The sequence below is a fragment of the Amblyomma americanum genome, chromosome 2, assembly GCF_052857255.1.
Source record: "Amblyomma americanum isolate KBUSLIRL-KWMA chromosome 2, ASM5285725v1, whole genome shotgun sequence".
Taxonomy (NCBI): Eukaryota; Metazoa; Arthropoda; class Arachnida; order Ixodida; family Ixodidae; genus Amblyomma; species Amblyomma americanum.
In genome coordinates this window covers 204,140,807-204,168,002 of record NC_135498.1, presented here as the reverse complement: position 1 = coordinate 204,168,002, position 27,196 = coordinate 204,140,807, and the positions used below count along the sequence as shown (strand labels likewise).

Sequence of the window (27,196 nt, the reverse complement as noted above, 5' to 3'; positions counted from 1 at the left end):
CCTTGCCACCAGGTTTGAGCTCCAATTGCTCTAGACCCTTTGCTACTGCAAGCGTATCATTCCAGGAGGCGGCCGTCGTCACGGAGGAAATCCATCTTCATCGCCCGTCAGCAGCCCTGGAATCACTGGCACCTGACCACTAATCCTGCCCTGCAGCACCCGCCCAGACGCTGAAGACTGCGCACCAGTTCCGCGCATCACACCACTGGGACCACAACCGCCAACGACGTCATAGTATATAAGTCTAGCCTAAAATGCCTCACTTTTGCTTTGTGCAGGTAAAACATTCTTACCATCTTTTTCCTAAGCATACTACTTATGATGGCCAGGTTGTGCTGCCGAGCCCTCGTAATTGCATTTCTGTTCTAGTCCTTTGCGGCGATATTGAGCTAAAGGCTGGGTCTACGACTCGCGGTGGCGATGGTAGCAACAGGGACGTGTTAGTGGCACTGGACTATATCAAAACTGGTCAAGCAGCAATTCTAAGAGAAATGAAAGCAGTTCGTACCTAAATGGCTGAACACGAGAAAGCACTTCAAGAAATTAAACCTATACTTGCGGAAATTTTAAACGACACTGCTTCTTTAAGCTCCCTTAAACAGCAGTTTGATAGCGTCCAGTGTCTCGCTGAGAATAACGCAAGTATATTAGAGGACCTTGTGCACCGAATAGTTCACTCTGAGAATCAGTCTCGTCATCCTAATCTTTTGTATTTTGGTGTAAAGGATAATGATCGTTAAAGTCGGGCGGAATCTGAGCAGTTAATTATCGAATTTTGTGATACCAAGCTTAATGTTTCAGTCTAACCAATATACAACGAACGAGCGCACCGACTCGGGCGTTTTGACAGTTAGAAAATTAGACCAATAATGGTATGGTTTGCGCAATTTAACATGTACTTACTCATGCAAAAGAACTGAAAGGGGCCAATTTCAGCATTTCCGAAGACTATTGCCAGAACGCTCGCCTAGCTCATGAAAACTTTGTCTAGTTTGCAAAAGACCAACGTGAGAAATTCACCCTGCGGCAGAACAGGATGACCATAAGCAATACCACATACACATGGTTTACGCAAAAAGCGTACAGGCGCTAAAAGACGAAGACAAGCACTCTCAAGACAGGACAGGCGCCTGTCCTGTCTTGAGTGTGCTTGTCTTTGTCTTTTAGCGCCTGTACGCCTTTTGCGTAAACCATGTCAAGCTACAACCAACTAGCTCAAATGAAAGTCTTGCTGCCACATACACATTTGATCAGGATTCTCAACAGGTTGTACCTTGCACCCTATAGCTATCCCCTAGTCCCTCGAACTGCGCGGCTTTTAACTCTGTATATTTCCTTCACACTAGCATAAGAAGCCTTCTTCCTAAATGCGATGCCCTCACCAGTCTCATTGACGCCACTCAATGCAATGTCGTTCTCCTAACTGAAACTTGGCTTAATGAACTAATATATTAGAAAGAAGTGCAGGTCATATCCCGATCTTCGATATTTTTCTGCGCGATCGTGAAGGCAAGCGAGGCGGCGGCGTTCTGATAGCCACCCATCGTAACCTTCAATGCTTCGATTTAAAAACTGACTCACCCCTTTAAATATTCTTCATTTGCTCCGTCACCTCTTTTCCGCCCATTTTTATCTGCAGTGTTTACCGTACTCCAGGCAGCGACGCTTCGTTCGTTCCACTATTACATGACGCTATTAAAAGCATAACCGCGAATATTCCGCATACTACTGTCTTTATATTAGGCGATTTTAACTTCCCTGCTATAAACTGGTCTTGCCCTTCTGTGATCGCATCAAATTCCGCAGAATGTCATCCCAGCTATTCTCGTATCCAACAAGACTACACAATCATCAAGCACACTTTATCTGATACGAACGCCCCATCTACAGAACCTGTTATCCCTTTCATATTTTGCGGGACTTAGTGGTCATTCGATAATCGTCGCCAGGTTTCTCAGCCATATACAAAACCAAAATAGCAACCAAAACACTCATTTTATATGCTAGAGGCGATTACAGCAGCATTAAGCATGAAATTGAGAATCTCTGTGCTTCGTTCTTTATTGTCTTTGAGCAAAGATCTGCAGAGACTAATTGCTTCTCTTTAAGAATAAAATGAATAAGCTCATCTAGTGGTACATTCCTACAATTACTGTGAGTGAGGGCGTTTCTAGCCCTTGGTTCAATAATACATTAAACGGCCGCAATAACAAGAAGAAAAGGGTAAAGCTGAAATTTGGGCGAGTTGGTAAGCATTCATGGGGGGTTGCTAGTCAGCGCTTGTTTTGCCTTTTTCCCGCCTTTGTTGCGCTGTTCACCCACCAAGAAGAAAAGGCTTTTTCGGGCAGCCAGAAGAAATAATAACCTTAGCATGTGGAAACGGCTCGCTTTGCGGGGACGCAATTTTGAGGCAGGCGTGTGTGGGGCGAACATCGGTGGAGGACGAAAGAGATACAGCTGCCAATGGGTAACTGCGCGACAATTCTTTTGGGTTCGTGGGAAGGGGGCGGGTCATCTTGATTTTTCACGCGAAGCCTATGCAACGGAAGACACTTTGTTGCTTTCGTTTTTATGTGCTTCTCTGACATTGCCGGCTCTCAGGGGTTGTGTCGAGATTTGCAAGCCTTGCTGCGCTAGCTGAGCTGCTAATTGAGCTCTTGGAGCAGAAGGGTAGCAAGTACCGAAAGTTGGTGAACACGCATTGCAGATTGAGCGGTGTTCGCAACTGCCGACGACGTACTAATCCCTGTCAAAGGGATTAGTACGTCGAGGTATTAATCCCTTTGACAGGGATTAGTACCTCACCTGAAAGCATCATGCAGCATGTTCCTTCACCGTAAACAGGTTGCTACGTTTGCCTCTTTGACGTGCGCGCTGTTGATGATCATTTTCGGCGACCGAATGTAGCTCAGGATTTCTTGGACATGCCTGATGATGCTCTTAGGCAGCATTTCAGGCTATCGAAGGGGTTAGAATGCGGGTTGTCCGCCGAACTACAAAATAAACTTCTGCCGCGCTGACGAGAGACAAGTTTCATCCGTGCGCTGCGAGTTTGTAACCAGAGTCATCCGGGCGGATGTGCTCAGGAGAAGCACGAGCACTGCTTGGTTTCAGATTGAAGATAGCTGGCTTCTGCATGAGATACATACAGAAAAGTTCAGAGGTGGTGGTACTCAGGTGGTTTCAGTGCGCCTCCGACTGTAACCACGCTCATAAACATTCTGCAACTATTACACTCTGCCTTTGAGTAGTTTTACATCGCCAACGATGCGTCGTACCGCACCTTGTAGGTTTAATTCGAGAAATTTCGCTGCTGCACTACGATGACACGGGCAAGGCCCATGCAGTTCCACTTATCAATTGCATCTTGCCAAAGCTTCGCCTTCTTTGTTAGTGGATTGAGCCGAAATGAAGTATTCATCAATAGCAGTGCTGCTTTTCACTGTGCCAATGTCCCTTCTATTGCCAAGTTAACCAGTACACATTCTATTAACCAGAAACTTCACATGAAGTTTGTCATCATGCTCCATCCGATTCTAACGTAGTGAACGAACTGCTTGATGCAATTGATCCTGCAATATCTCGTTACCCTTCATCGATTCTGTTTTTACTTGGTGACCTTAGTATTCTATATATACATTACACGGGACACTGACCCCATTATCGTTAATCCCTACTCTACAATAGCTAAGGACTTGGTTGACTTATACCAAGTCTTTTCTCTTGCACAACTTCTAAGAGAACCTACTAGAACTACAGATACTGTTGCAAATACGCTTGACCTAGTTCTCAGCAACCTTCTTTTTTATCCGATATTTCCTAATTGCCACGTCATGCTTGAGCGGCCACACCCTCATAACCTAGCGAAATACCATCTCCTGGCCTAAAAATGTGAAACAAAGCGAGAGCAACTCATAATTATAATAAGGCCACTTTTGATACCGTAAACAGTGAGATCTGTGCATTTCTGGCCACTCTCTTGCCAGGCTTTCATGATCGCAGCGTTCAATTGATAATTGTTCTTCGCAAAAATTAAGGGTTGCAGAGATAAGTACGTACTAACAACGCATACTTACCTCTTACAGCAGCGCTTCCTGGTACAACACTAGTATCAAGCAGTTTCGAAACTGGAAAAAGCTTATGTACATAGTTGTGAAACATCCGGGTAATAATGATTGTAGGAATGCCGGTAAAAAGGATCACGAGAGTACATTAGAGTGCTAGAATAGACGAAGATTATGTAGCTCCCCTCGCGCTGCGCTCGGCTTGCAGGCCATGGCACACGGCGCCGGACAAGAATGAGAAAGTTGGGCAAGACCGCAGCGCTAGCAGCGCCATTAAAAACAGTTGAAACCGCAACGCTGTCGGACCTGGTTTTTCCTCGCCTTAGCTCCAATAGATTTGGCGACCCGGCTTCGAACACGCAACCCCATCCTCCTCGATGGATTTCCCTGCTTCTACCGCCCTTTCTACCGGCGGCGACCCGTCCCAGAAGGCTCAGCCTCTCAGTGCTTCGGTGGCGGCGTTCCAGCCAGTCACCCTGCCGCACTGTTCGCCCAATAGCCTCCGCGCCTGGCTCCTGCAGGTTGAGGCGCATTTCTAGCTGAGACGTATCACCAGCCAGGAGACCAAGTTGCTCCGCCTCGTGTCGTCCCTGCCTCCTGACGTCGCTGAGGACTTAGTGGGCGTCATCAGCTTGCCGTACTGGGCTCAACCCTTCGACACGTTCAAGGCGGCTATCATCGACCGCAAGTCAGCGCCCGAGCGCAGCAAACTCCCGCACATCTTCAGCGCTACAGAGCTTGGTGACAGCTGCCCTCCGCAGGTCCTCCGCCGCATGCGCCGGATTCTTGGAGAGTCCGCTGCTCAGCACGATCCCCTTCTGCGTGAGTTGTTCCTTTAGCGTCTTCGTTAACACGTGGTCCCCATCCTCGCAGCTACGGGTGAAGTTTCATTAGACAAGCTCGGTGAACTTCCTGACCATGTTGCGGACTACTCACGGCTCCCCAACGTCAGCTCTGTGACCAGTTCGCTTCCAATTACTGCCGCAGACTCCCAGCTGGCCAAGCATCAATGCCGACGTCCGCCACTGGGCACGAACCTGCCTTCACTGCCAGCGCGTCGAGGTTGATCGGCATACCGTCCCGCCTGCCTCTCATTTTCGGCCGCCTGACGCACGGTTTTTCCCCGTTCACATAGACATTATTGGACCCCTCCCGTTAACACGTGGGGCCTCTTATCTGTTCACAGGTGTGGATCGTTTCACCCGCTGGCCCAAGGCGTTGCTTATTGCTGACACTACGGCCGAGACCGTTGCTTCGGCCTTCATGGCCGGCTGGGTCGCTCGCTTCGGCTGACCATCTGTCGTCACCGCCGATCGCGGCCGCCAGTTCCAATCGGCCCTGTTTACTGCCCTTGCCAATATTCTGGGCGTCCTCCACATCCATACGACATCTTACCAACCTTCGGCCAGTGGCATGGTGGAACGTCTGCATCGAAAATTGAAGGCTGCCTTTGCCATTTATCAGCCAAGGGAACGCTGTCTGACCACGTTCCCCTCGCCCCCTTGGGCATTCGCACGGCACTGAATGCTGACCTCGGCAGCTCTTCTACTGAGCTGTCTGCGGTGTTCCCGGCGGCTCCCTGGGGAATTCTTCCCTCCTTACTCCCCTCCGTTAATCCTTGATGCTTTCACCTACAACAGAGACCCACGCGACAGATATCGCCACATTACTCCTGTCACCCCTGCAGCCCGTAACCCTCAGTCAGTGTTCGTCAGCCAGGACCTGGCCTCCTGCACCCAAGTCTTCATCCGCCATGACCACGTTCGTCCACCTCTCACGCCGGCTTACGATGGACCGTTCCGCGTCCTCCATCATGAGCAGAAGACCTTCACGTTAGACGTCAACGGTCGTGAAGACGTCGTGGCTGCTGATCAACTCTAACCAGCCTATATTGCCCGTCGGCTCTCCACTCTTGCTTCGGCTGCGCTACCATTGTGCGCACCTTCCTCGAAGCACATCCGCTGGGCGCATCCTGTGGCTTCCGCTCTACCGGGGGGAGCCCTGTAGCGCCCCTCGCGCCGCGCTCAGCTCGCCGGGCATGGCACACGCCGCCGGACAAGGAGGAAGTCGGGCTAGGCCGCAGCGCGAGCAGCGCAATTAAAAACTGTTCGAACCTCAACGCTGTCGGAACTGGTTCTTCGTCCCCTTAGCTCAGACAAATAATTTTCGTCCACGCTATGCACTGACCCGTGAAAGTTTTGACGCCCTATTAACCCGATTTAAAGTGATAGCCCACCTCTTGACTATACTGGAACCGCTCCAGCTGCGGGATTTCCTGTTGAATGATCTTTCCAGTTCTATTTTTGCTATTACCTCAAATCCACCCCTTCCTAGTACAGTGTCCTTCAATTTTACGGCCATGTTTTATGTCACAACTGACCTTAGTGGTGTTTTATAACTGATTTACTCATTAAAATATCCGCAGCTCTATGCTGTGACCTAATCAGCACCAAGTTTATAAAAAATGCAAGTGCATATTCCTCCAACATACTTACAAAAATTTTAAATCTCCGCATGCAAGATATCCGGTGATTGCACTGCACAAATCGGGTGACAATCATTCTTGACTAAAGTTGCCGCCAATCTCTCTATTTAACAATCCTTGCGAACACCTTGAAAACATCCTCTCTTCTCACGAAGCTAACACTCTAACTCAAACTATTTGTTCTCGCAATTTCACACACCTTCCGCAAATCATATTCATGTGAATACAAACTTGCATCCTCTAATAATAAGATGAATGCCATCCTTGTTCATAATTTACAAACCGACTACGTATCATATATTTCTTTAAAGCGTTTGATAAATATGTCATAGCTTACTACCATACAAATTGCAGCAACTTAACCCAGATCCAAGGACTCTAACCTGCTTGAAGCTTTCCTAACAAACCGTGAACAGTTCGTTTCAGTACGATCTCACTTTTAATCAGAGTGCACTTCGCTCTCGTGTCCCTCGAGGCTCCACGCTCTGTCGGCTTTTTTCTTTATTTACAATAATGACACACCCTTCTGCACTTCATCGCACATTCACATATTTGCCGACGACTTCGTTATATTCAGAGAAATAACATCATAAGCGATAGTGAGATAGTAACGGTTAAATCTCACCTCGATTCAATATCAACCTGGTGTAAAGTTTGGCAAATGTACCTTAATATTAACAAGCGCGAATTCATGCTTTTGTGCCGAGTAACTAATAAATTGCCCACGTACCACCTTAACGGCATGGCTCTAGACTCAGTGCTTTCTTATATATACCTACGTGGGCGCATTACTAACGACGTTACATAAGCTGTTCATGCAACAAATGATTTTAACAACACCAAGAAAATACTTTGATATATTCGCCGGTACTGCGCTAAGGCTGCCTCATCTTTGAGATTTTTAATGTGCAATACAACTATTGTATCTAAACTCGAATACACAGCTTCAATATAGAATTCTTGGCAGCAGGATTTAACGCATGCACTTGCAAATGTAAAAAAATTCTGCTGTTGGGTTCATTATCTGTAAATAAACTGAGCTGCAAGCATAATCAGCTTGAAAGTTAGCCTTGGTCTGCCATCCCTTGTGTCTCGGCGTAGAACACTCTGTCCTCGCCTGTTTCATAAACATTTTCACCGTTATTACCCGAACGAAGAAATCGTTTCTCCCCCATCGTACGTTTCACCACGGATGGATCACGCTCCCAAGGTTGGAATACCATTCTGCAGAACAAAAATCTATACGTTTACACCCCAGACATCCGACGAGTGGAATACCTTCCCGCATCACTGCACTTAATAATTATTACCGTTTATTTCAAGAATTCGTTATTTAACATTGTGTAACTAGCAACGGTTTGTAAAATTACGCGCATGTTTCTGAGTTTTGTTGTATTACAATGTATAACCACCCCCATCCTCCTATAATGCCGTATGGCCACGATGGTATATTAAATAAGTATATAAAAATGAGGCACTATGTAACCTACGTTTGCGTTGTGGCAAGTGCAGCGATGTCGTAGAGGTAGAGCAACCACCTCGCGTGCATGACGACCGGGGTTTGAATCCTGCTGCCGCGCAATTCTCCACCGGGTTTTAAATAAAAAAGAAAAAAATCCGCGTATCGATGGAATTGCATAACTAGGCCTGGGGTGCGGCCTGATCTCTGTGACCAGAACCGACAAGGCACTCCCTGACCAGAACAAGATTTGGCCACTCTTGTGTAGCACTTGGCCACAACCTTCTATGAACAAACCAATTAACCTTTGGCCCTCAGTCCCCAGTGGCTGAGGAGCAACTGACCACGGCGGCGATCACACCTGTGACGCAGCGGAGGGTGCTAAGAATTTCTGGCTCTGGACAGGCCGCCATTGAAATCTGAACCTGGCAACGTATAACCATAAAAATTTATCTAGTGAGGCTAGCCTGGCAGTGCTGTTCGAGGAACTAGCAGGAATTTAATGGGATGTCATAGGCCTTAGTGAAGTTAGGAGGGTACGTTAGGCGTATACAGTATTAAAGGACGGGCACATACTGCGCTATCGCGGATTAGAGGATAGACGAGAACTAGTTGTGGGATTCCTCATTAATCAGGATAAAGCTGGCAATGTTGAGGAGCTCTATAGCATTAACGAGAGGGTAGCAGCTATTGTGATTAGGCTCAATAGGAAGTACAAGATGAAAGTGGTGCAGGCCTACACGCGTACATCCAGCCATGATGACCACACCGTTGAAAGTTTCCATGAAGACATGGAATCGGCAATGAATAAAGAAAATCACACTACACTGTACTGAATGGCGGTTTCAATGCGAAGGAGGGAAAGAAAGAGGCTGGCGACCGCGCGGTTGGCGACTATGGGATAGGTTCTAGAAATAGCAGTAGAATTCGCGGATAGAAATAATTTACGGATCATGAATACTTTCTTCCGCAAACGAGTGAACAGGAAGTGGACCTGGAAGAGCCCCAATGGTGAGACTAAAAATGAAATCGACTTCCTACTATGCGCTCAAACTGGCATCGTTCGGGATATGGCCATCCTCGAAAAGGTGCGCTGTAGCGACCACAGAATGGTAAGGTCTCGAATTAGCTTAAACTTAAAGAGGGAACGGAAGAAGCTAGTGAAGAGGAAGTCCATTAACGAGTTAGCGGTAAGAGGGAAAGTACAAGAATTCAGGATATCACTGCAAAACAGGTATTCGACTTTAAATGAGGAAGACGATGTGGATGTTCATACAATGAACGATAATCTGACAGCCATCATTACGGAGTGCGCAGTAGAAGTAGGCGGTAGGACATTTCGACAGGATACCGGAAAGCTATTTTAGGTGACGAAAGATCTGAATAAAAAACGCCAAAGCATGAGGGCGTCTAACCCAACCGACAGAATAGAACTGACCGAGCTATCAAAGCAAATAAATAAGCGCAAGGTAGCCGAAATAAGGAAGTGTAATATGGAGAGAATTGATCGTGCTCTAAAGAACGGAGGTAGCCTAAATGAGGTGAAGAAGAAACTAGGCAATAGTAAAAACCAGATATACGCACTAAGAGACAAGGAGGGAAATGTCATTAGGAATATGGATAAGATAGTTAAAGTAGGCGGAGAGTTCTACACAAATCTGTACAGTCGCCAATTAAATAATAGCGTTAATGAGAGAAACAGTGGCGCAGAGCAATATGTCATCCCGTCAGTAACGAAAGAGGAAGTAAAGAAAGCCTTAGGAGCAATAGAAAAGGGAAAAGCAGCTGGGGAGAATCAGGTAACAGCAGATCTGTTGAAGGATGGAGGGGAGATCGTTCTATAAAAACTAGCCACCCTGTACACGCAACGCCTTATGACCTCAACCGTACCAGAAGCTTGGAAGAATGCCAACATTATCTTAATTCATAAGGAGAGAGACACCAAGGACTTGAAAAATTATAGACCGATCAGCTTGCTATCTGTTGCTTACAAGGTATTTATTAAGGTAGTCGGTAATAGAGTTAGGGTAACCTTAGACTTTATTCAACCAAACGATTAGGCATGCGTTCGTAAAGAATATTCCACAGTAGATCATGTTCACACTATCAATCAGGTGATAGAAGAATCTGCAGAATATAACCAGCCTCTATGTATAGCCTTCATTGTTTACGAGAAAGCATTCGACTCAGTGGAATCCTCAGCAGTCATCAAGGCATTGCGTAATCAGGGTGTAGAAGAGCCCTATGGCAAAATACTGGAAAATATATATAGGAACTGCACAGCTAACATAGTCCTATATAAAAACAGCAATAAAATTCCAATATGAAAGGGCGTCAGGCAAGGAGACACGATCTCGCCATTGCTGTTCACCGCATGTTTGCAGGAGGTATTCCGAGGCCTGAATTGGGAACAGTAGGGAATAAGGGTAAATAGAGAACACCTAAATAATCTGCGATTCGCTGATGAGATTGCCTTGCTGAGTCACTCGGGAGGTGAACTGCAAATCACGATCAATGAGCTAGACAGGCAGAGCAGAATGCTGGGTATAAAAATTAGCACGAAGAAACCCAAAGTAAAGTTCAATATTCCAGCAACGCAACAGCAGTTGACAATAGGCAGTGAGCGCCTGGAAGTGGTAAAGGAATACCTCTACTTAGGGCAGGTAGTGACAGCTGATCCGAATCATGAGAGGGAAATAACTAGAAGGATAAGAATGGGGTGGAGCGCATATGGCAGGTTCGCTCAGATCATGAATGGCAGTTTACCAATTCCCCTCAAGAGAAAAGTGTACAACAGCTGTATCTTACCGGTACTCACCTACGGGGCAGAAACGGTGAGGCTAACGAAAAGAGTTCAGCCTAATTTAAGGACAACGCAGTGAGCCATGGAAAGAAAAATGATAGGTGTAAGGTTAAGAGACCGGAAGCGGGCAGAGTGGGTAAGGGAACAAACGCAGGTTAATGACATCCTAGTCGAATTCAAGAGGAAGAAATGAACTTGGGCAGCGCATTTAATGCGAATGCAAACAATCGCTGGTCTTTAAGGGTAACAGTGGATTCCAAGAGAAAGTAAGCGTAGCAGGGGACAGCAGAAGGTAAGGTGGGCGGATGAGATTAAGAAGTTTGCAGGCAAAGGGTGGATGACACTGGCAAAAGACAGGGTTGATTGGAGAGACATGGGAGAGGTCTTTACCCTGCAGTAGGTGTAATAAGACTGATTATGATGATGATGAAATGAACAAAGTTTTCTTGAGGTAAACATCTAGTTCCGACAGGGCGTTGTGAATGCGAAAGAATGCTGTGCCTCATGTGTTTTGCTAAACTTAGCATCTTGCATTGTCGCATTGTCTTCAGCATAGTTTTAATCGCGAACTGACTGAGGCATATATCAGAAATAGAAGTAGCGAATGTGGCAGCCAGCAATCCGTACTCAAAGCGAAATGCCGTTTGTGGGTGCTGCACGAACTGTAACCGCAATGCTGTTTTAGGTGCTGTATTTCGCTCATCCCTTTTCTTCACTATGTCCACCGCATATATTCTATGAGATTCATAATAGTATTTACTATAGCGTGTTTCTACACTCGTCTCTTTCTACCGTTTTGTTAGTGGTCACCATTTTTTCTGCAATGCGTGTTCACAATTTGTCCGACTTGCAACTCTTCTGCTCCATGAGCTCACCTAGTAGCTTACTCTAGCTTACCAAGGCGTGCAGATCCAGATCAAAGCCTTTGAGTGCCGGTACTACCATCAAATTACAATACATCGAGAGGAACAAAAGTTATGCCGTTCCATAGGCTTAACGCGCAAGTTATAAGTACACGTCGTACTCACGCAAACGCAAAAGAAAGCTCGCGCGATGGCTTCTGTCTGAAGTTAGTCCTCTCAGGATGTTCGGCTCAGCCATGGCTATGTAAAAATGGCGCCGCGGCAAAGACAGCCGGTTCAAAAGCAAACCGTCTTGCGTATTCGCCCCTTGGGGCTGTATTGTATTTTAGAAAGATTCATTATTTTTGATTCCGGATCCGTTTTGTACTCTCGAATTAGTCACTCTTGTTTGATAACGTTGCCGCCGCTTTCAAACGTCAGGCGAAGTGACCGAGCGATGGGCTCGCTGGCTGCTGGGCCTCGGAACTCTTAAGAGATGGCTACGCCCGTTCGCCAAGTAGCCAATAGGGAGGGCGCTTCCCACGGAAGCTTGAAAGCCACCTTAAAACCACCGAACAAGGCACCGATCCCAGTGGACGAAGTAGGTCCGGAATAGAAAATGAATCAGTAGAGAATACGGCTCCAGAATGTTAAAAACGTTTGCCCAAAGTTAGGATCAGCAATAAGATCTAGCAGCATTGGCAGATAGTTCAATACTGTGCAGATGTGCAGAGTCCGCGCTTTGTCTGGTTAATCTCGTTCGGTGCATTATCTCCTGCATTTTATGCAGCCAATTTTTGTGTTTCACATGAATTCTTCAAATAAACTAAAGGTGTTTGTCTTACATATGTCCACTTTCAAGTAACTCGTGAAAGTGCTTATTACAGCTTATACATTGAACACAACGACGCAGGCAGAATTACACTGGTAGCCTTAGTTGGACTTTCAATTTTTTTCCTGCTGGGAACATACATACATACACTTTAATCTGCCTTGAGTGTTTATACAATTCTCGCAGAACGTTGACCGGCACCCAGGCTCTACGTCAAAGGAACACTCAGAGGTCCTTTGTAAATGGTGTGGGAGAACAAAAGACTTCAAAATTATATTTGTACAATGTGGTCAAGCTTGACATCGCGAGCCCCACGGGAGCACACCACACGAATCCACCGCGAGCCCACACACACGCCTTACATTGTGGCGACGCTTCCTACGATCCTAGGAAGGCCGAGGTCTGCGCCAGGAACATGCGCCACAAATAAGTGGAAATTTGCATCCTCTCATCCTTATTGAAGCCCACAAAGCGGCGAGGCGATGAGCTCGCTGGTGGCGAAAATGCCATCGTCTTGCTCGTTCAGTGACTCCTGACACGCGCTTCGCACCCACGGCCAGATTCTTCTGATGTGCGTTCGCTATATGTATGACGAAGAGCGCCACCGGGGAATGGCGTCTCAAGGTCTTCTAGAGGCCCCATTCATAACAGAACTCGAAACGGGACTAAGCTGGCAACATGCAGGCATGCTCACTGTTCGGTACCGACGTGACCGATGCACGACCAACTCCAGTATCTCGCTAGCAGCCCACTTATTTTGAAACTTCCATTCTCAGCACGTTCCCCCTAGGGGGCGTCGTGGCTAGGTGGCTTGAACCACCGCCCGAGTTAAAGGGTACCGCCTTATCTATCCATTCATCCATACAGCTATGCAACAGACTCAGCTGCCCACGTCGTAGGCAAGGGCGCCCAACATTGTGTGTGTGTGTGTTACATCATATACGAAAACCTCAAAGGTGGCATCAAGATGTACTGCACAAATACAAGGAAAGATTAGTTCACAGTTTAGGAGCAAGAGCTGTGGATTACAGATCGTCAGTGTATCATACATAGTTTAAGATATGGGCTTGAATTGATTATTTGGGGTATGGGAATCATAGCCGAGCGCCGCAGGAATGCGACTAGGTAAACTACTAAAGAGGAAATAGCCTGTGTACGCTTGCAACAAGCAATCCAGAGGGCAGTAATGCGAAATCCTAGGGAAAACGGTTTGAGGTAAACGCTTTGGTAGACTTCAATGTTGGAAGAGAAACACAGTTCATGAAAGGTCGTCATCGTTTTCAGCATAACTACGTCATCTTCAGGGAAAGACATTTCTTATTTTCCTCGAATCAACCCTCTCCTCTCCAAGCTGTGACCATCATATTCCTCCAGACTTTCTGCCGCCCCTGCTAAGCTTGCCTTGTTTTGTAATTCGCTCCGATACCCTTAATGACCACTGGCATCTTGCTCCCGCATTGCACGCCCTTCGCTTGCACATTGATTTCGACTAGGATGTCATTTACTTGAGTTCGCTCCCCTTCCGAGTTTGCTAATTTCCTAACTCTTGCCGTTATATCTAGCACTGAAATTTACGTAGCTCACTGCGTTCTCCTAACTTTTTCTTGAACGCTTTTCGTTAATGTAATACACTTTTTGTTTTTGTGTGATATTTTCAAACTAGTCTCCTATTCCCGAGAGTGCGTGGTAAGTGTGCCCATTCCTTTCTTAATTTCTTACTTCTTTCACATTTTTTTTGTCCTGATCTGCGATAGCTACCTGCCCTAAGGCGAAGCTTTTACTGATAACCTTCGACAAATCGCTTAAAAATTGCTGCCAACTCATCGATCATGCCTCTGAATTTGTTCTAGAGGTTCTTGATAAAGCGATGTCATGAGCTAATCGGCAATAAAGCATTATTTATTTTTATCTATTTCGAAACAAATTTCTATCCATTCCTTTAAAAAATCCAGTAAACACGGTGTGAGTACCACCAGAGAGATAATCTCTGCCTGATATTTTTTTCTGATCGGAGTTTTATATCTTTCCCTGATAGATACTACGGCCGATTTGCAACCCCTATTGATATCTTCTAGAACATTAACTTGCTCCTCTTATCCATCCATCCGGGTTTCCCACTGGTCCCATGACCGCTGAGGATGTGCTGAGCCAGATGCTTTTCCCAGTCTAAGAAAACTATATTTAGATATTACCTGATGGTGATATAGATGTCACCTGACGGTCATTTAGCAAAAATCAGCCTCGCTCATTAGCTGACTGAAGTGTAAAGTTTATCTCATTAAATTAGCGATTGCCTTGGTAAGTAACTTTTAATCAACGACAGTAAACTGTTCCATCTGTAGTTACTCAACTTCTTGACGTCGCCCGGCTACTCTTAAAGCATACGCCGCAGTCTCCTACTGTATGGTTGGTAGCCTGCTTCCTGCCTACCTTGGCGTTGGAGACACCCATCAAGATGATATACTGGGTTTTCACTCAAATGATTGCGCATCTTAATTGCACGCTTCGACTGTCTCTTCATCATGACTGGATGTACGAGCGTAGGCATGTACAATATTCAGTTTATGCCCCTTTTAGTTAACCTTTATTAAAATAACTATCACAGATTTTTAATGCTGTGGAATATTCTGCCAGCTAAAACATTTTCTCGAAGGGATAGAACACCCAGGCCGGGGCCGGTACGGTCTGATTCCGGTGATCAGAGCCAACAACGGGTCCTCTCACCAGAACTGAATTCGAAAACAGTGGGGTAGTATTTGGCCACGCTCTCCTATATCAAATCCGCACAAAAAGGAAATGTAAAAGCTGTGAGAACAGCTTGCGGAGCTCTTCCCCCTAGCACACTGGGCAGCATAAAAGCGTGCGGTTAAGGAAGTACAATACACTAGGACGAGCATAATACATGAGTTATGCAATATCGCTCGAACAGGTATGTACAAGGCAAATAAAGAAAAAAGTCGCTATATCCCATCATTATACAGATTTCGCGCAGCTCTTTTGGTGGTATACCGCATAGGTCAATGTTAGTTTCATTTTATTAGAAATTTAGAAGTGTGGGCAGTAGAAATTTAAACATTGGAGGTCCATAATTGGTTCGCCATTTGGTGGCTACCACACTTCAAGATGGCAAACAATATAAACAGGGAAATTTTCCACTAGCCATGCTAGCCTTATTATGGCATCAATATATTTGTAAATCAAGTTTATACACACGCCATAGCTTGTAATCATATATTTATGAAACCTGTGGTGCTTTTTGAATAAACCTGGAGTGTGAGAGTGATTTGAGAATTTGCAGGTGAGGCATAAATTTCTCTTTTGTAAGGCGGAAGGTTTATTAATATTTCCAGCTGTTGTTGTTCACCATACAAGAAACACATGACATAGTATATGAGTATGTTAACAGGCGTAAGGAGAAAGTAGCAGTGGTGGCGCATAATACTGATTGTCATCGATTGCTTGTTAACAATGTAGTTCACGTTATGATCCGAACATAATGTTTTCCGAAAAGCATGCGCCTGGTGGTTTAAAGTCTTTTGACCACTTCAGTTTCCGAGTTATTTGCCAAAATAGGGGTGAGGAGGGGATGAAATAAAACGGCCTTCGTTTCTTTAGTGTTTACTTTCAGGCAGCTCATTTGAGCCGATGGATTAATTTTGCACATTGAGCTATTCCCTAGACTACCTAGATCTTTGCATCATTCACCTATAAAAAAGAAACTTGCGTCATCAGCATACATTACATATTGGGCCGTGTCATCGATGTGGTATATCTCATTGAATAAAAGATGAACAGAAACCATCCTAGAATGCTTCCCTGTCGGACATCTGTTTTAATAGATTTCATTGAAGAATGTCCTACAGTGAAGACAAATTGAGAACTGTATGGCAAGTAGGACATGATTAATTTGTTCGCAGTGCCTCTTATGTCATTGTCATCAAGATTCTGTTGCATAATTTCGTGATTAATGAAGTCAAACGATTTTGAAAAATCCAAAAAGAGCCCCAGTGCCACATTCCTGCATACTGCATTTCTCATGGATACTCAAAAGCAACAGCCAGTTCCCGTAAGTTCGGCGGCAGTCAGACCTGTGACGCAGCGGATGGTTTTAAGAATCACTGGCTCAGGAAAGGTTGCCACTCGAAACGACTCTTTGCAGTGAGGCTAGTCTTGCAGTACTGTTTGAAGAGCTAGAGAGTATTCAGCAGGATGCCACAGGATTTATTGAGGTTAGGAGGGCGGGTGAATCATATGCAGTGCTGAAGAGCGGCCACGTGAAATGCTATCATCGCTTGCCAGACAGACGACAACTCGGTGTGGAATTCCTAATGTAAAAGAATATAGAATGAGACGGAGTGAGTTACCAAAATCAGTATGAAAGTAAATGTACCGTGTCTAATCTCAGGCAGAAGAAATTCAGAGGATAAAACTATGCACAAACCGTCTTCCTACCCGTGTTAGGTTAAGAAGAGCCACTTAGTGATATTCCCTAAACAGCGTGCATAGGAGTTTCAGTCAGTAGAGCTCGTCCGAGTCTATCGAGGCCAGAAGGTTAACGAAAACAACAGAAATAATACTGCGAGTACAGCCAGCTACCCAAAAAAAAAAGCGGTGGACGTTAACAAAGCAAAAGTGCTCAATGGATTAGAGTAAATTCCCACTTTACAAATGTTTTTGTGGTGGCCTGTCCGCGGCGTGTGGTAAAGCTTTTTTGAAGATTCAGTGTGAAGGTACCTTTCCCTTTCAGCGGGGTACTACTAGGGCATATGGAAATGGTGATTATTTTTATTCACGGGCGCTGACCTGTTTTTCTATTTACGTTCTGTGTACAGGAAACCTAAACAAACATTTGAAGGCGCCTACGGAGGATATCGGTGCGCATGCAATTGACACCGGGGGCTTCAACAATATGGCAAAATTTCTCGATAAATGCCGGCAAGGTAAGTGAAGTTTTTTCGTTCGGCTAAAACAAGATTTTGGAGAAGGTTCATTTTATCGACATGAAAGGACATACTTCAAATTTAAGTTGTCGAATGGAGTTTTAGGGGAAAGCCTTAAACGCGGTTCTACTGAAATGAGAACAAATCGGAATTCTGTGTTGCGGAACACAGGATTTGTGTTTATTCATGTTGTCATGTGGCTCAGTTAACAGCACGCATGCAGGATTGGATGGTTTTCAAAAAGAAGCTAAACTGGGAATTCACAGAATTAATTTTTGAAGCTTTAAGCGCAAAAAGAAAAAAAAAAACAAAGCTTGTAAACACAGCAACTCTGCTCAACGGTCGAATGCTTCTCGCTGTCTACCTGGCTGATTTAAAAAAAAGGAGTGAATGTTTGTGAAAAATAATGGCCAGGCTTAGCTTGGTTAAGCCAAGAATGCGTTGCGTATCTCGGTGGAGTTCCGTGCTGCTCCGTTGACTCGATAGGCTATTGAATCGATCGCCATTGAAACTGCCCGTGTAGCAGTACTCGATCGCCTTTGAGTCGATAGACTATCGGCTCGAGGGCCCTCGAAATGCCTGTGTGACAGGGGTATAAGACTGTCCCGGCGAAGGAGCGCAGCTGTTTTATACTTATGCCGTGACGTCAATCATAGCGCAGCGCTCCTAGCGGGAGCAGCGGGAGTCAGGTGGTGGCTGCGGCCGCGCGCGACCGCGCGAGTTGGGCCCCGCTTTTCCTCCGTGACGTCACGCGCCGGCGCAACGCCCCTAGCGGGAGGAGCGGGAGTAAGGTGGTGGCTGCGGCCGCGCGCGACCGCGCGAGTTGAGGCCCAGCTTTCCTCCGGCTGTCGTGACGTCACGTCACGTGGTTTGGTGGCTGCCCGGCCGCGCCCAAGGGCTGAACTGAGTGATTGCAGTATGCAACGCATATAATGATCTCCAGCGTTGTGCCTCCATGTGGTCGTCACTTTCCAGAAAGTTCAAGTCGTGGCTCCCATAGCGGACGAAGTGATTAAGCCGTGTACCGTCTGCGCCTAATTTGGGTTTAGGTGTATGTTAGCACAGCTTCGTGGTGTGCTAGGCGTCACTGTGATGCTGTCGGTCTCTCGGGAGCGGCTTTGTAGTACACCAATTCTCTATAAAATTTTCTACGAACTGAGGTAAGGAGGAAAATGTGGCGCAGGTTGGCTCAGGCAGCCACCATCGGAGGAGTAATCTAGGTGGGCATGATAGGTCACGTGTCCTTTTGGGGATTTTGAGCAAAGTAATCACTCTGGCAGGAAGCAGTTAGATTAATGGTTGATCGCGAGAGGTTCCTCGGGATTTACAACTCGGGTCATACAATACTCAATGGTAGCAGCAACTTCCATCGCAGGCAGTGGCACATTGCTTCGCCGCTGCACCATTGCGCAAGGAGTGGTGTCAGATCTGCTTAGGGACTTTTATTTATTCTATTTTTGCAAATACAGTTGGCCGTAAGACCGTTACAGTGGTGGGGCGGGAACTTGAGGAGTAACATATGTTTCCTTTTCATCATACAAAAATACAGTCATCGTCATCTCCACAATCATATTCCTTGCAGCGTAATGTTTTGATTTCTACAAAAGGAGTGTTAAGAAACATTCACTTTAAAAACAGTTATTTCACACAGAAAAGGACCAAGGAAAACATTTCTACATTCCCGGTCTTCACCTTAGGCGAGATGTAATCACCTAGTGGTTAGGCGTAAGACATTGAAAAAACTTTTTAGTGCGAAATGGAGATAGCTTTTTCGAACGTTAATGTACTGGACTCTAAAGTAGATAATGACCCATTCCGCGTATATGGGCATAAACAATGGCACGTAATATTTTTAAGGCGGAGCTTAATGTCCCCTCCATTTTTTTTTTTCATCTAGTCTACGGCGGCGACTAGGCGCATACCTTAGACACGCTCCCCTGGATTGCTCGCCATGTAGTGCCGCCGTTCATGGCAGAGTCCGGTGCGGCTGCGCTGTTGGCCTTCTGTGCTCGCCTCAGAAAGGCACGAAAGACGTCGAGGTTGTCTTCGATGCTCCAGTACGAGATTGTTCGGTCGGGCGTGACATTTGCCTCCTTAAGGTGGACAAATCTTAACTGCGACATTTTGATGGCCGCTGCACGGCAGTGTCTGGGTGAAGACGTATGGAAAGATATCCCAGCCGTCGTGCTCTGTGTCGGCGTACAGGATCATCCACTCGAAGTACAAACACGGCGCAGTGAGGCCGCGCATCGAAGCGAAGCTCGCCTGGTGCACAAGCGCCTCAGTTGAGTGCGCTCAACGCTGGAGCGCACAATCAGACCAAAGCAAGCACGGTGCGCCACGATGGACCGCCTCCTGACTTTTGCGCCCGTGCCGCTTAGCTTTGACTCGCGCATGCTCCGGGTGCGCTCCCGCTCCGCAGAGGATGGCCACGCTGCGTCATGTTTGTACTTACAGTCGATGACCTTAAACAGAGCGAAAAAATTGGGGGGGGGGGGGCACTTTATTGATCGAAAGTGTGGTGAGGCGAAAGCCTTTAGCGCGGTGTTGCTGCTTGTGTCACTGATGTGTGGTTGAGATTTTAAGTACACAATTTTTCTATATCTGAAATGCTGAAGATCCTGTTGGGCGTTCGGGAGGAATCCGTCTCATTCGACGCCTTCCGCAAACAATCTCCAGCGTCCTAGAGAAGAACTAGATTTGCGTTGGCACGAAGTAGCGTAGTGGTTGGCACGCTCGGGGCAAGAACGGGAGGATGGTGGTTCGAACCAAGTCATGCACAAAGATTTTTTCTTATCGAGTTAAAGAGCGTAACGGACGGACGGTATGACGTCACTTCCGTTGTCGTCAATTCCGGTTTGCGATGTAACGGCCGGACAGGATCTCGACCGGGAGTATGAGCCATTAAAAGCTTCCGCTTTATTACCTTCAAATGTCTTATTATCGTGCTCTGTGTGGCTGTTCGTCTCAGGGTGGTGCGCAGTTATCTTGTGGCTTGTGGGGCTGTAATGCGGAGCGGCTTCCTTAAGCTCGACCATTATGAGGACTTCCGGAGAGCCATGGTGCTGTACGATGCCTTCGCCTGAAAACTTGGCGTTTAGATAGCGCTAGGATTTGTAACGGATTTTACTTCGCCGTCAAAGGCTCCAAAAAGAGTGCAAAATCTTTCACGAAACGTCGGTTGTACGCGCGAATTTGCAGAAACCTGCGTAACTCTTTTAACGCGAGAGAGTTAACGGCGCCTTTGTCTAGAAAATCTTTCGGTGCTATCGGAGCTGTGAGTGAAAAATCAGAAACATGACCCTGGTAGGTAGTGGCCACAGAGCAACCAAGAAGGCAGGAAGAGCAACGTTGCACAAGGCCCACCGTTGGATGCACCTACTACCGCAGGGGCGTTGCACATCGCCTAACCGCTGCACCACTGTGCCAGAAGGGGTATGAGGACTCCCAAGAATCAATGAATGTAGAGAGTGACCTTATGCATATATGGGAATTAGTTCACTGCGCTATCACGTCATAACCTTAAGGCGGAGGCTAAGTGTCCCCTCCAATTTTTCTTAGACTCAGGTGAAATGGAAACTTTAAGCCAAACAGGCAAAACACTGGCTTTGGCACGTCTTCTCCGTTAACTACGTCAAAGTCCTTCCACTTTGCTGGTTGGCAGCATGATCTCGAAATTGCGTCATGTCATCGTTGGGCGTTAAGGAACTCGTGTGGCAGAAAAACCGGCATCGGCGTGATTTACCACGGGCGGAATATCCAAGATCCCCAGAGAAGCAACCTAAGGGACAGGTGGACTGTGATGAGTGTTGACCTTCGCCTCCAGAGTCCTCACGTCTGTAACGCCCGGTGTGCGTGTCGCGGATAAGGGCACACCTGGTGTCGACATATTAAGTGCTGCTCGCATCTCTATTGCCGGCCATGGTCCTCCGGTTCAGTTATTCGTTTGGCCACTTGCGCCCACGACCTCATTTTCGGCATAAATTTCCTCTCCGAACAGTCGGCTCTGATCCACTGCTCGCACGGTGTCCTTCAACTAGTGGTGCCACTACACGTTTCGGAGCACGCGATCCCTTCCTCCACTTGTTCAATGCAGGCTATGCAAGACTGTGGTCTCAACCCGCCTCCCTCGTTACACTGAACGCCTCCTTCCGTTCCCTATGGTGACTACCTCGTTGCGTCTAGTACTGATTTCCTGCTGACTCGCAATGGTGCCCTGACCTTTACCATCGCGAACCTCACAGCGAACACATTGTGTCTGCCATTTCTAAGCTTCAGCTTCTCTTTAAGTTATTCCCCCCGGCAGTTACATTCCCACGCACTCTCACTCTCGCTCTGTGCCAAATCAGTGCATTAGACGCAGCCCCTTTTCATGATCCTGACGCCATGACCACCATCCTTCTTTCGACGGGGGCCTCTACGACAATGATGCCCCCGTCCTTTGTCCCGCGCATACCAAGCACCACAAGTAATCGTCCCAATATTGCAAATGCATGGTTCAACTTTGACAAAGGCCGGTCCTTCCGGACGCTTCCAATACTGGGCCTATTGCCAGTCCTTCTTGGGACTTCAGAGCTTCAAGATCTTCTAGAATCATTTTAGCACATTTTCTATTTCAAAAAGATCCCGCTGGGCGAAGCACACTCTGCGACGCAGAGCATCAACCCCGAGGACGCTTCTCCTTTGCACTGTCGACCATGCAGTCTACCACGTTGAGCGAGAGGCCATCAACGCAGAGGTTACGAAAATGCTTGCTGAGAACATTATATAGTCTTTCCACAAACTCGCACCCTCGTCATTTCTCTCCGTGAAGAAAAATCGTGGATCTTGGCTTTTTTATTTATTACCGTCAACTGAATAAGGCGAAGAAAAATATGTACCGCTTACCCCGGATTGACGACGCCCTTGAATGCCTCTACGGTGCCATATTTTACTCTCCCCTAGAGCTTTGCTCTGGCTATTAGCATATATCAGTGTATGGCCAGGACCATTTGAAGACCGCGTTTGTAAAACGTGAGGCTGTGTCTGTTTATTGTTCTGTCTTTTGGCCTTTGCAATGTCCCGGTGAACTACGAGCGTGTGATGGACGCCCGTCGCCACGGATTCAGGTGGTGCGCATGCCTCTGCAATTTCGAAGACGTCATTGTATTCTTCCCTACCTTTTCTTCTCACCTCGATGACCTTTCCAAGATTCAATGTGCAGCTCAGCTCCTACAAATTCCCTTTCGTCAGATCACAATCTTGGGCCATGTTGTCGACGCCACTGCTCCCCGCCTTGACCCACCCAATATCCGAGCTATTAAAGCCTTCCCGGTAACGCGTTCCTGGAGTGCCGTGCGGAGCTTCCTTGGGCTTTAATACTTCCGTCGATTCGTGCTAGGCTTTTGCACATCGTCCGCCCCTCAATGATCTGCTCAAAAAGGGCATGCCTTTCTCTTTAAGACCCATCCAAGCCAGCTCCTTTGCCGCACAGATCTCGAAGCTTTATTCCTCACCAGCCTTGGCGCACTATAATGTGGCCGCTCCCACTGAACTCCGCACTGACACCAGTGGTCATGGAATTGGTGCTGTCCTTTCACAGAGTAAGTCCGGGTCTGACCGTGTCATCGCTTACGCCAACCGCCTTCTCTCTAGATCAGAACGCGACTACTCCTTAATAGGAAAAAGTGTGCTTGGCCCTCGTATGAACCGGTGGGAAATTTCACCCGTATTTATAGAGCCGCCTTTTACAGTTTTCACAGACCACCATGCGCTCTGCTGGCTCTCGTTTCTGAAAGATCCTATGAGCCGGCTAGGTCCGGAGGCATACTCCTTCAAGACTACAATCGCAACATGGTCTATACTTCCCGTCGGGTACCCACACATGCCGACTATCTCTACAGATATCTCGTTGAACCTTCTGACTATTCTGGCAGTAACTGCGACACTGACCTATTCTCGCTCTGCTTTTGCGCCCGTTGGAGAAGAACAGTGTAGAGAAGCCCAAATTTGCTGCATTATTGACCGCCTGAACGCCTCCCCATCTAGCCCTACTCTGCGCCGTTTTGTGGTGCGTAATGACACTTTATGCAACAGAAACCTGAACCCCACTGGCCCCAATCTTCTGCTCGTTGTGCTCAAGAACCTTCTCACTGCTGCCTTCCATGAGCTTCATGAGCTCCCTACAGAGAAACATCTGGGTGTCTTATGTACCTATCATAGCGTGCATCATCGACTTTTTAGACCCTACCTCTACCAGTGTGTACGCCGCTATGTTCGCGTCTGCGATCAGTATTACCGTTGGAAACGCCTTGCCAATCTGTCAGCGCGCATGCTCCTACCTATTGACGTGCCCCCCGAACCTTACTTTCGTGTCGGATTAAGCGTCTTAGATCCGTTTCTCAAGTCCACTTCTCACCGATCCCTGACGCTGCTTTGTCTAAAGTTGTCGACACCATTCTTCGTTCTTGCTCGACTAAACATAGGCTGGCCATCGCCTTTCACCACTAATCAAACGGCCTCATAGCGGGCTTCAACCACACTCTCACCGGTATGCTCGCAATGTATATTTCGCCGGAACATCGTGACTGAGCATCGTCCTGCATTACGTGACTTCGTACAACTCCTCCCGGCATGGCACTGCTGCCTACTAATCGTTCTACTTTTTGTACGGCTGCGACTATGCTGCGAACTGTTATATCCCTTTTTTTGACCGTCAACCTCAGCTGCAAGGCCTCCCAGTTTGAATGGAGCGATCACAAGTTAGCCAAAGACTCCATGGAAACACACAATTGGGTTCTTATTGCTACGAAATCTACGGTGCTTCTCCCGAATGTTTTTTTCATAAAATGTTTTGTGGGATTCCGCATGGGCACGAAAAGTATTCAATCAATTATCAGTAATACGTGGCAATGAGTGATGTCCAATAAACAATCAGGCCTTGTACGAAAGGCGCGGCGCAAGCAAAACACCGTTGTGTATATGAACGCGATTCTCAAAAAGCTCCTAGTGCACTAGGGGCTTTTCTATACTTTTATACTAGGCGTAGCAGAACCTATAGGTTCTGCTACGCCGCGAACAGGGTCTGTCGAGTTGGCTAGCTCGAAACGTTGCTGAAAGTGTTTGGAAAGCTAGCGCTGACCCCTTGCTCTTTCCTGAGAGAGAGAGAGAGCCACGGACTTCTTCTGTCTAGCTGCTGCTTAGCAGATGTGAAATTATTGTTTTTTTTTATTTTCAGGTGGCTTGGACGCAACTAATTTTGCAAACGAAATTAAGAAGCTCTGGGAAAGTCGTAAAAATAATCTAAACTCGCCAGATGGGGATGTACAAAGTGAAATAGGCTTTGTGACGGAAGCTCAGGGTACCACTCATCTTGCCTATACTCACGCCTTCACAAAGCTTCAGTTTTTTCCTCTCGGTGAACGATACGTAACTAAAGCTGCTGACACTGATTCGAAGCTTCAGGGCGATGACTCCATAACGACGGTGAGTACGTGAAACTTTGACCCCTAATATACATTGTGTTTGGTGTCATAACTACGAGCTGCAGGTATTTAGTTCTGTTTAATATTCACATTTCGTGATTTTAACTGTAAGCGATTGTAGGTCCTGCACTTTCTCCTTGTACGCCGCTAAAAATTGCAAATTCAACCCAAGAACCCTGCAAATTTTACAAACTAACAGCTTGCGGTATAATGTCCGATTTTGCTTTCTCTCACCGGCAATGCTGTGAGGTAAGGAATATTTGCAGGCGAAATGTTTTATTCTTTTGGAGCTAATTTCTGACCACGACAGTAATCTTTGATCTCACTGATACCAGTCACAAGAGCAGCCCGGACAGGGGTGTCCATGAACGGATCAGTGCGCGAGTGTGTTCCCTTGCGGAGGCACGCAACGGCACCGAGATGGGGGAAGATTCAGAGACATCACGGTCCCAACTGAACGATTTCATGCTTCTCTGCAAGCAACCTTGGAGACATTTCCGTAGCCGCTTCTTCCGTGCTACGCGAGAGAGTTGTCATGTAATAAAAATGCCCTCTTAAGAGAGGACAGTCTTGAATAGAAATTGGATCAGCTATTTACATAAAGATTTATGAGAGCATCGCAAAATTTGCCACAGATGCGTAGGAGCTGCTTTTGATCCCTTTTATTCAAAAACGCTTTACTGATGCAAAATTAGCAGAAACACTCTGTTCGGATGATGTGAAGCACTTAATACTTTAGCCCCGAGCTCTACTTAAACCGCTGGCCGCGCGAACACTCCGCTTAAGTTCGCGTTGCCTCAGACCACTCGGCCAGCCCCGCAGCTTCGCGCCCCGTTCATGTCTGCTCGACTTCGCTCTGATTTGCATATCTTTCATTTGCCGGTTCTTTACCACTAATATTTGCAAAACCAGCTCACAGAAAAATAAAACAAGAGAAAATGGGCAATAGATCACGAGCGTAATCTGCAGTGCGCGCTCATGCCACGTGATCATCTTCGGAGCCCGGCATTCGCCACACTGGTCGCCACACATCAAACGCGGTGAGGGAAATTTAGCGCACTGTCGCCCTTACGTAAGGTTAAAAGAATAATTGCTAATGACGAAGCATCCAAGACTCGACGGTGTCACTAATCACTTGTGAACCGTCCTAACATGCGTTATGCCGTTTTATACGATTCATCTCTCTCTTATGCGCGCACTTGAATGATATACTGTAGATGATTTAATACCACCACGGCCTTCTTTCTTTATCTCTGCATTCACTCCAACTCTCCTTCTCCCAAGGTGCAGTTGATATGCCCACTGTGAAGGGAGTTGCGGCACGATTTCCTTTCTTCAAAAAGAATGGGCGCGCGCGCGAGCGCGCGCACACACACACACACACACGCGCGCGTGCACGCACACATATAAAGAAGCAAACAGCCACAGAAACCAAAAAGCATAGCGGTTTCTTTAATTTGTGGTGTTGATCGATAGAGATTAGTGTTGAATATTTTCTGGCTTAAAGATAATTGACCAGAAAGCGGAAGGAAAAACAACCGCATGCCACTGCTGGGATCCGCACCCACGACCTCCAAATTAGGCGTCCGGTTCTTTACCACTGAGCTATCAAATATTTTGCTTTCGGGAAGGCTTTTTTGATTCTTATACTATAAATTCCCATGTGGGCATTTCATAGGCAGGAACATCACGCCGGAAAGACAATGCACAAAGTACAATAGCAATATAAGAACACTTAAAAAGCGTGCAGGAACACATCTTAACAAAGTTCTAAGCAGCCAGCAAAAAGATGTACAATATGCGTGATTTATAACATGCAGGCACAAAATATAATTACCTAAAAGAATTTTGAAAAAGTTCCATGTTGATGTGTGAATTAATCTGAAGGTTAATTCACACGTCATACAGGGACTTTTTTTTTAAAAGTCAACCCTCAAGGGTTTACCAGCAAAGAGAACCTCAAGGGCCCACCAGTACCAGACCCGTCCATACGCGAAAATAGCGCAAAAGAGGAGGACAACAAGGAAAGAAAAAACAGCACGAGCGCTAACTCGCCACTGAAGGTTTATTCACAGGAAACAAGGGATATAAAGAAGGCAAACAAACAAGATCGCAAAGCAAAAGACGAGTAGCTGTATGGAATCGAGGAAACGAACCTCACTGTCAAGCAGGCATACCTACGCGCTGCTAATGCACAATCTAGCTAAGCGAAATTAGCGCGAAAGACGAGGACGACAAGGAAAGAAAACAACCGGACAAGCGCTAACTCACAACTGAAGGTTTATTCACAGGAAGCAAGGAATATAAA

The 27,196-nt window shown here is 46.6% G+C and overlaps 1 protein-coding gene across 1 annotated transcript in view; it reads left to right on the top strand.

Moving 5' to 3' along the window:
• The window catches only part of LOC144119413 (uncharacterized), a 599,791-nt gene that overhangs the window by 75,548 nt on the left and 497,047 nt on the right, over nt 1–27,196 (top strand). The window contains exons 6-7 of the mRNA XM_077652039.1: nt 17,318–17,425; nt 24,642–24,889. Of these exons, the coding sequence (XP_077508165.1) occupies nt 17,318–17,425; nt 24,642–24,889 (356 nt within the window). The remainder of the gene's footprint in view (nt 1–17,317; nt 17,426–24,641; nt 24,890–27,196) is intronic.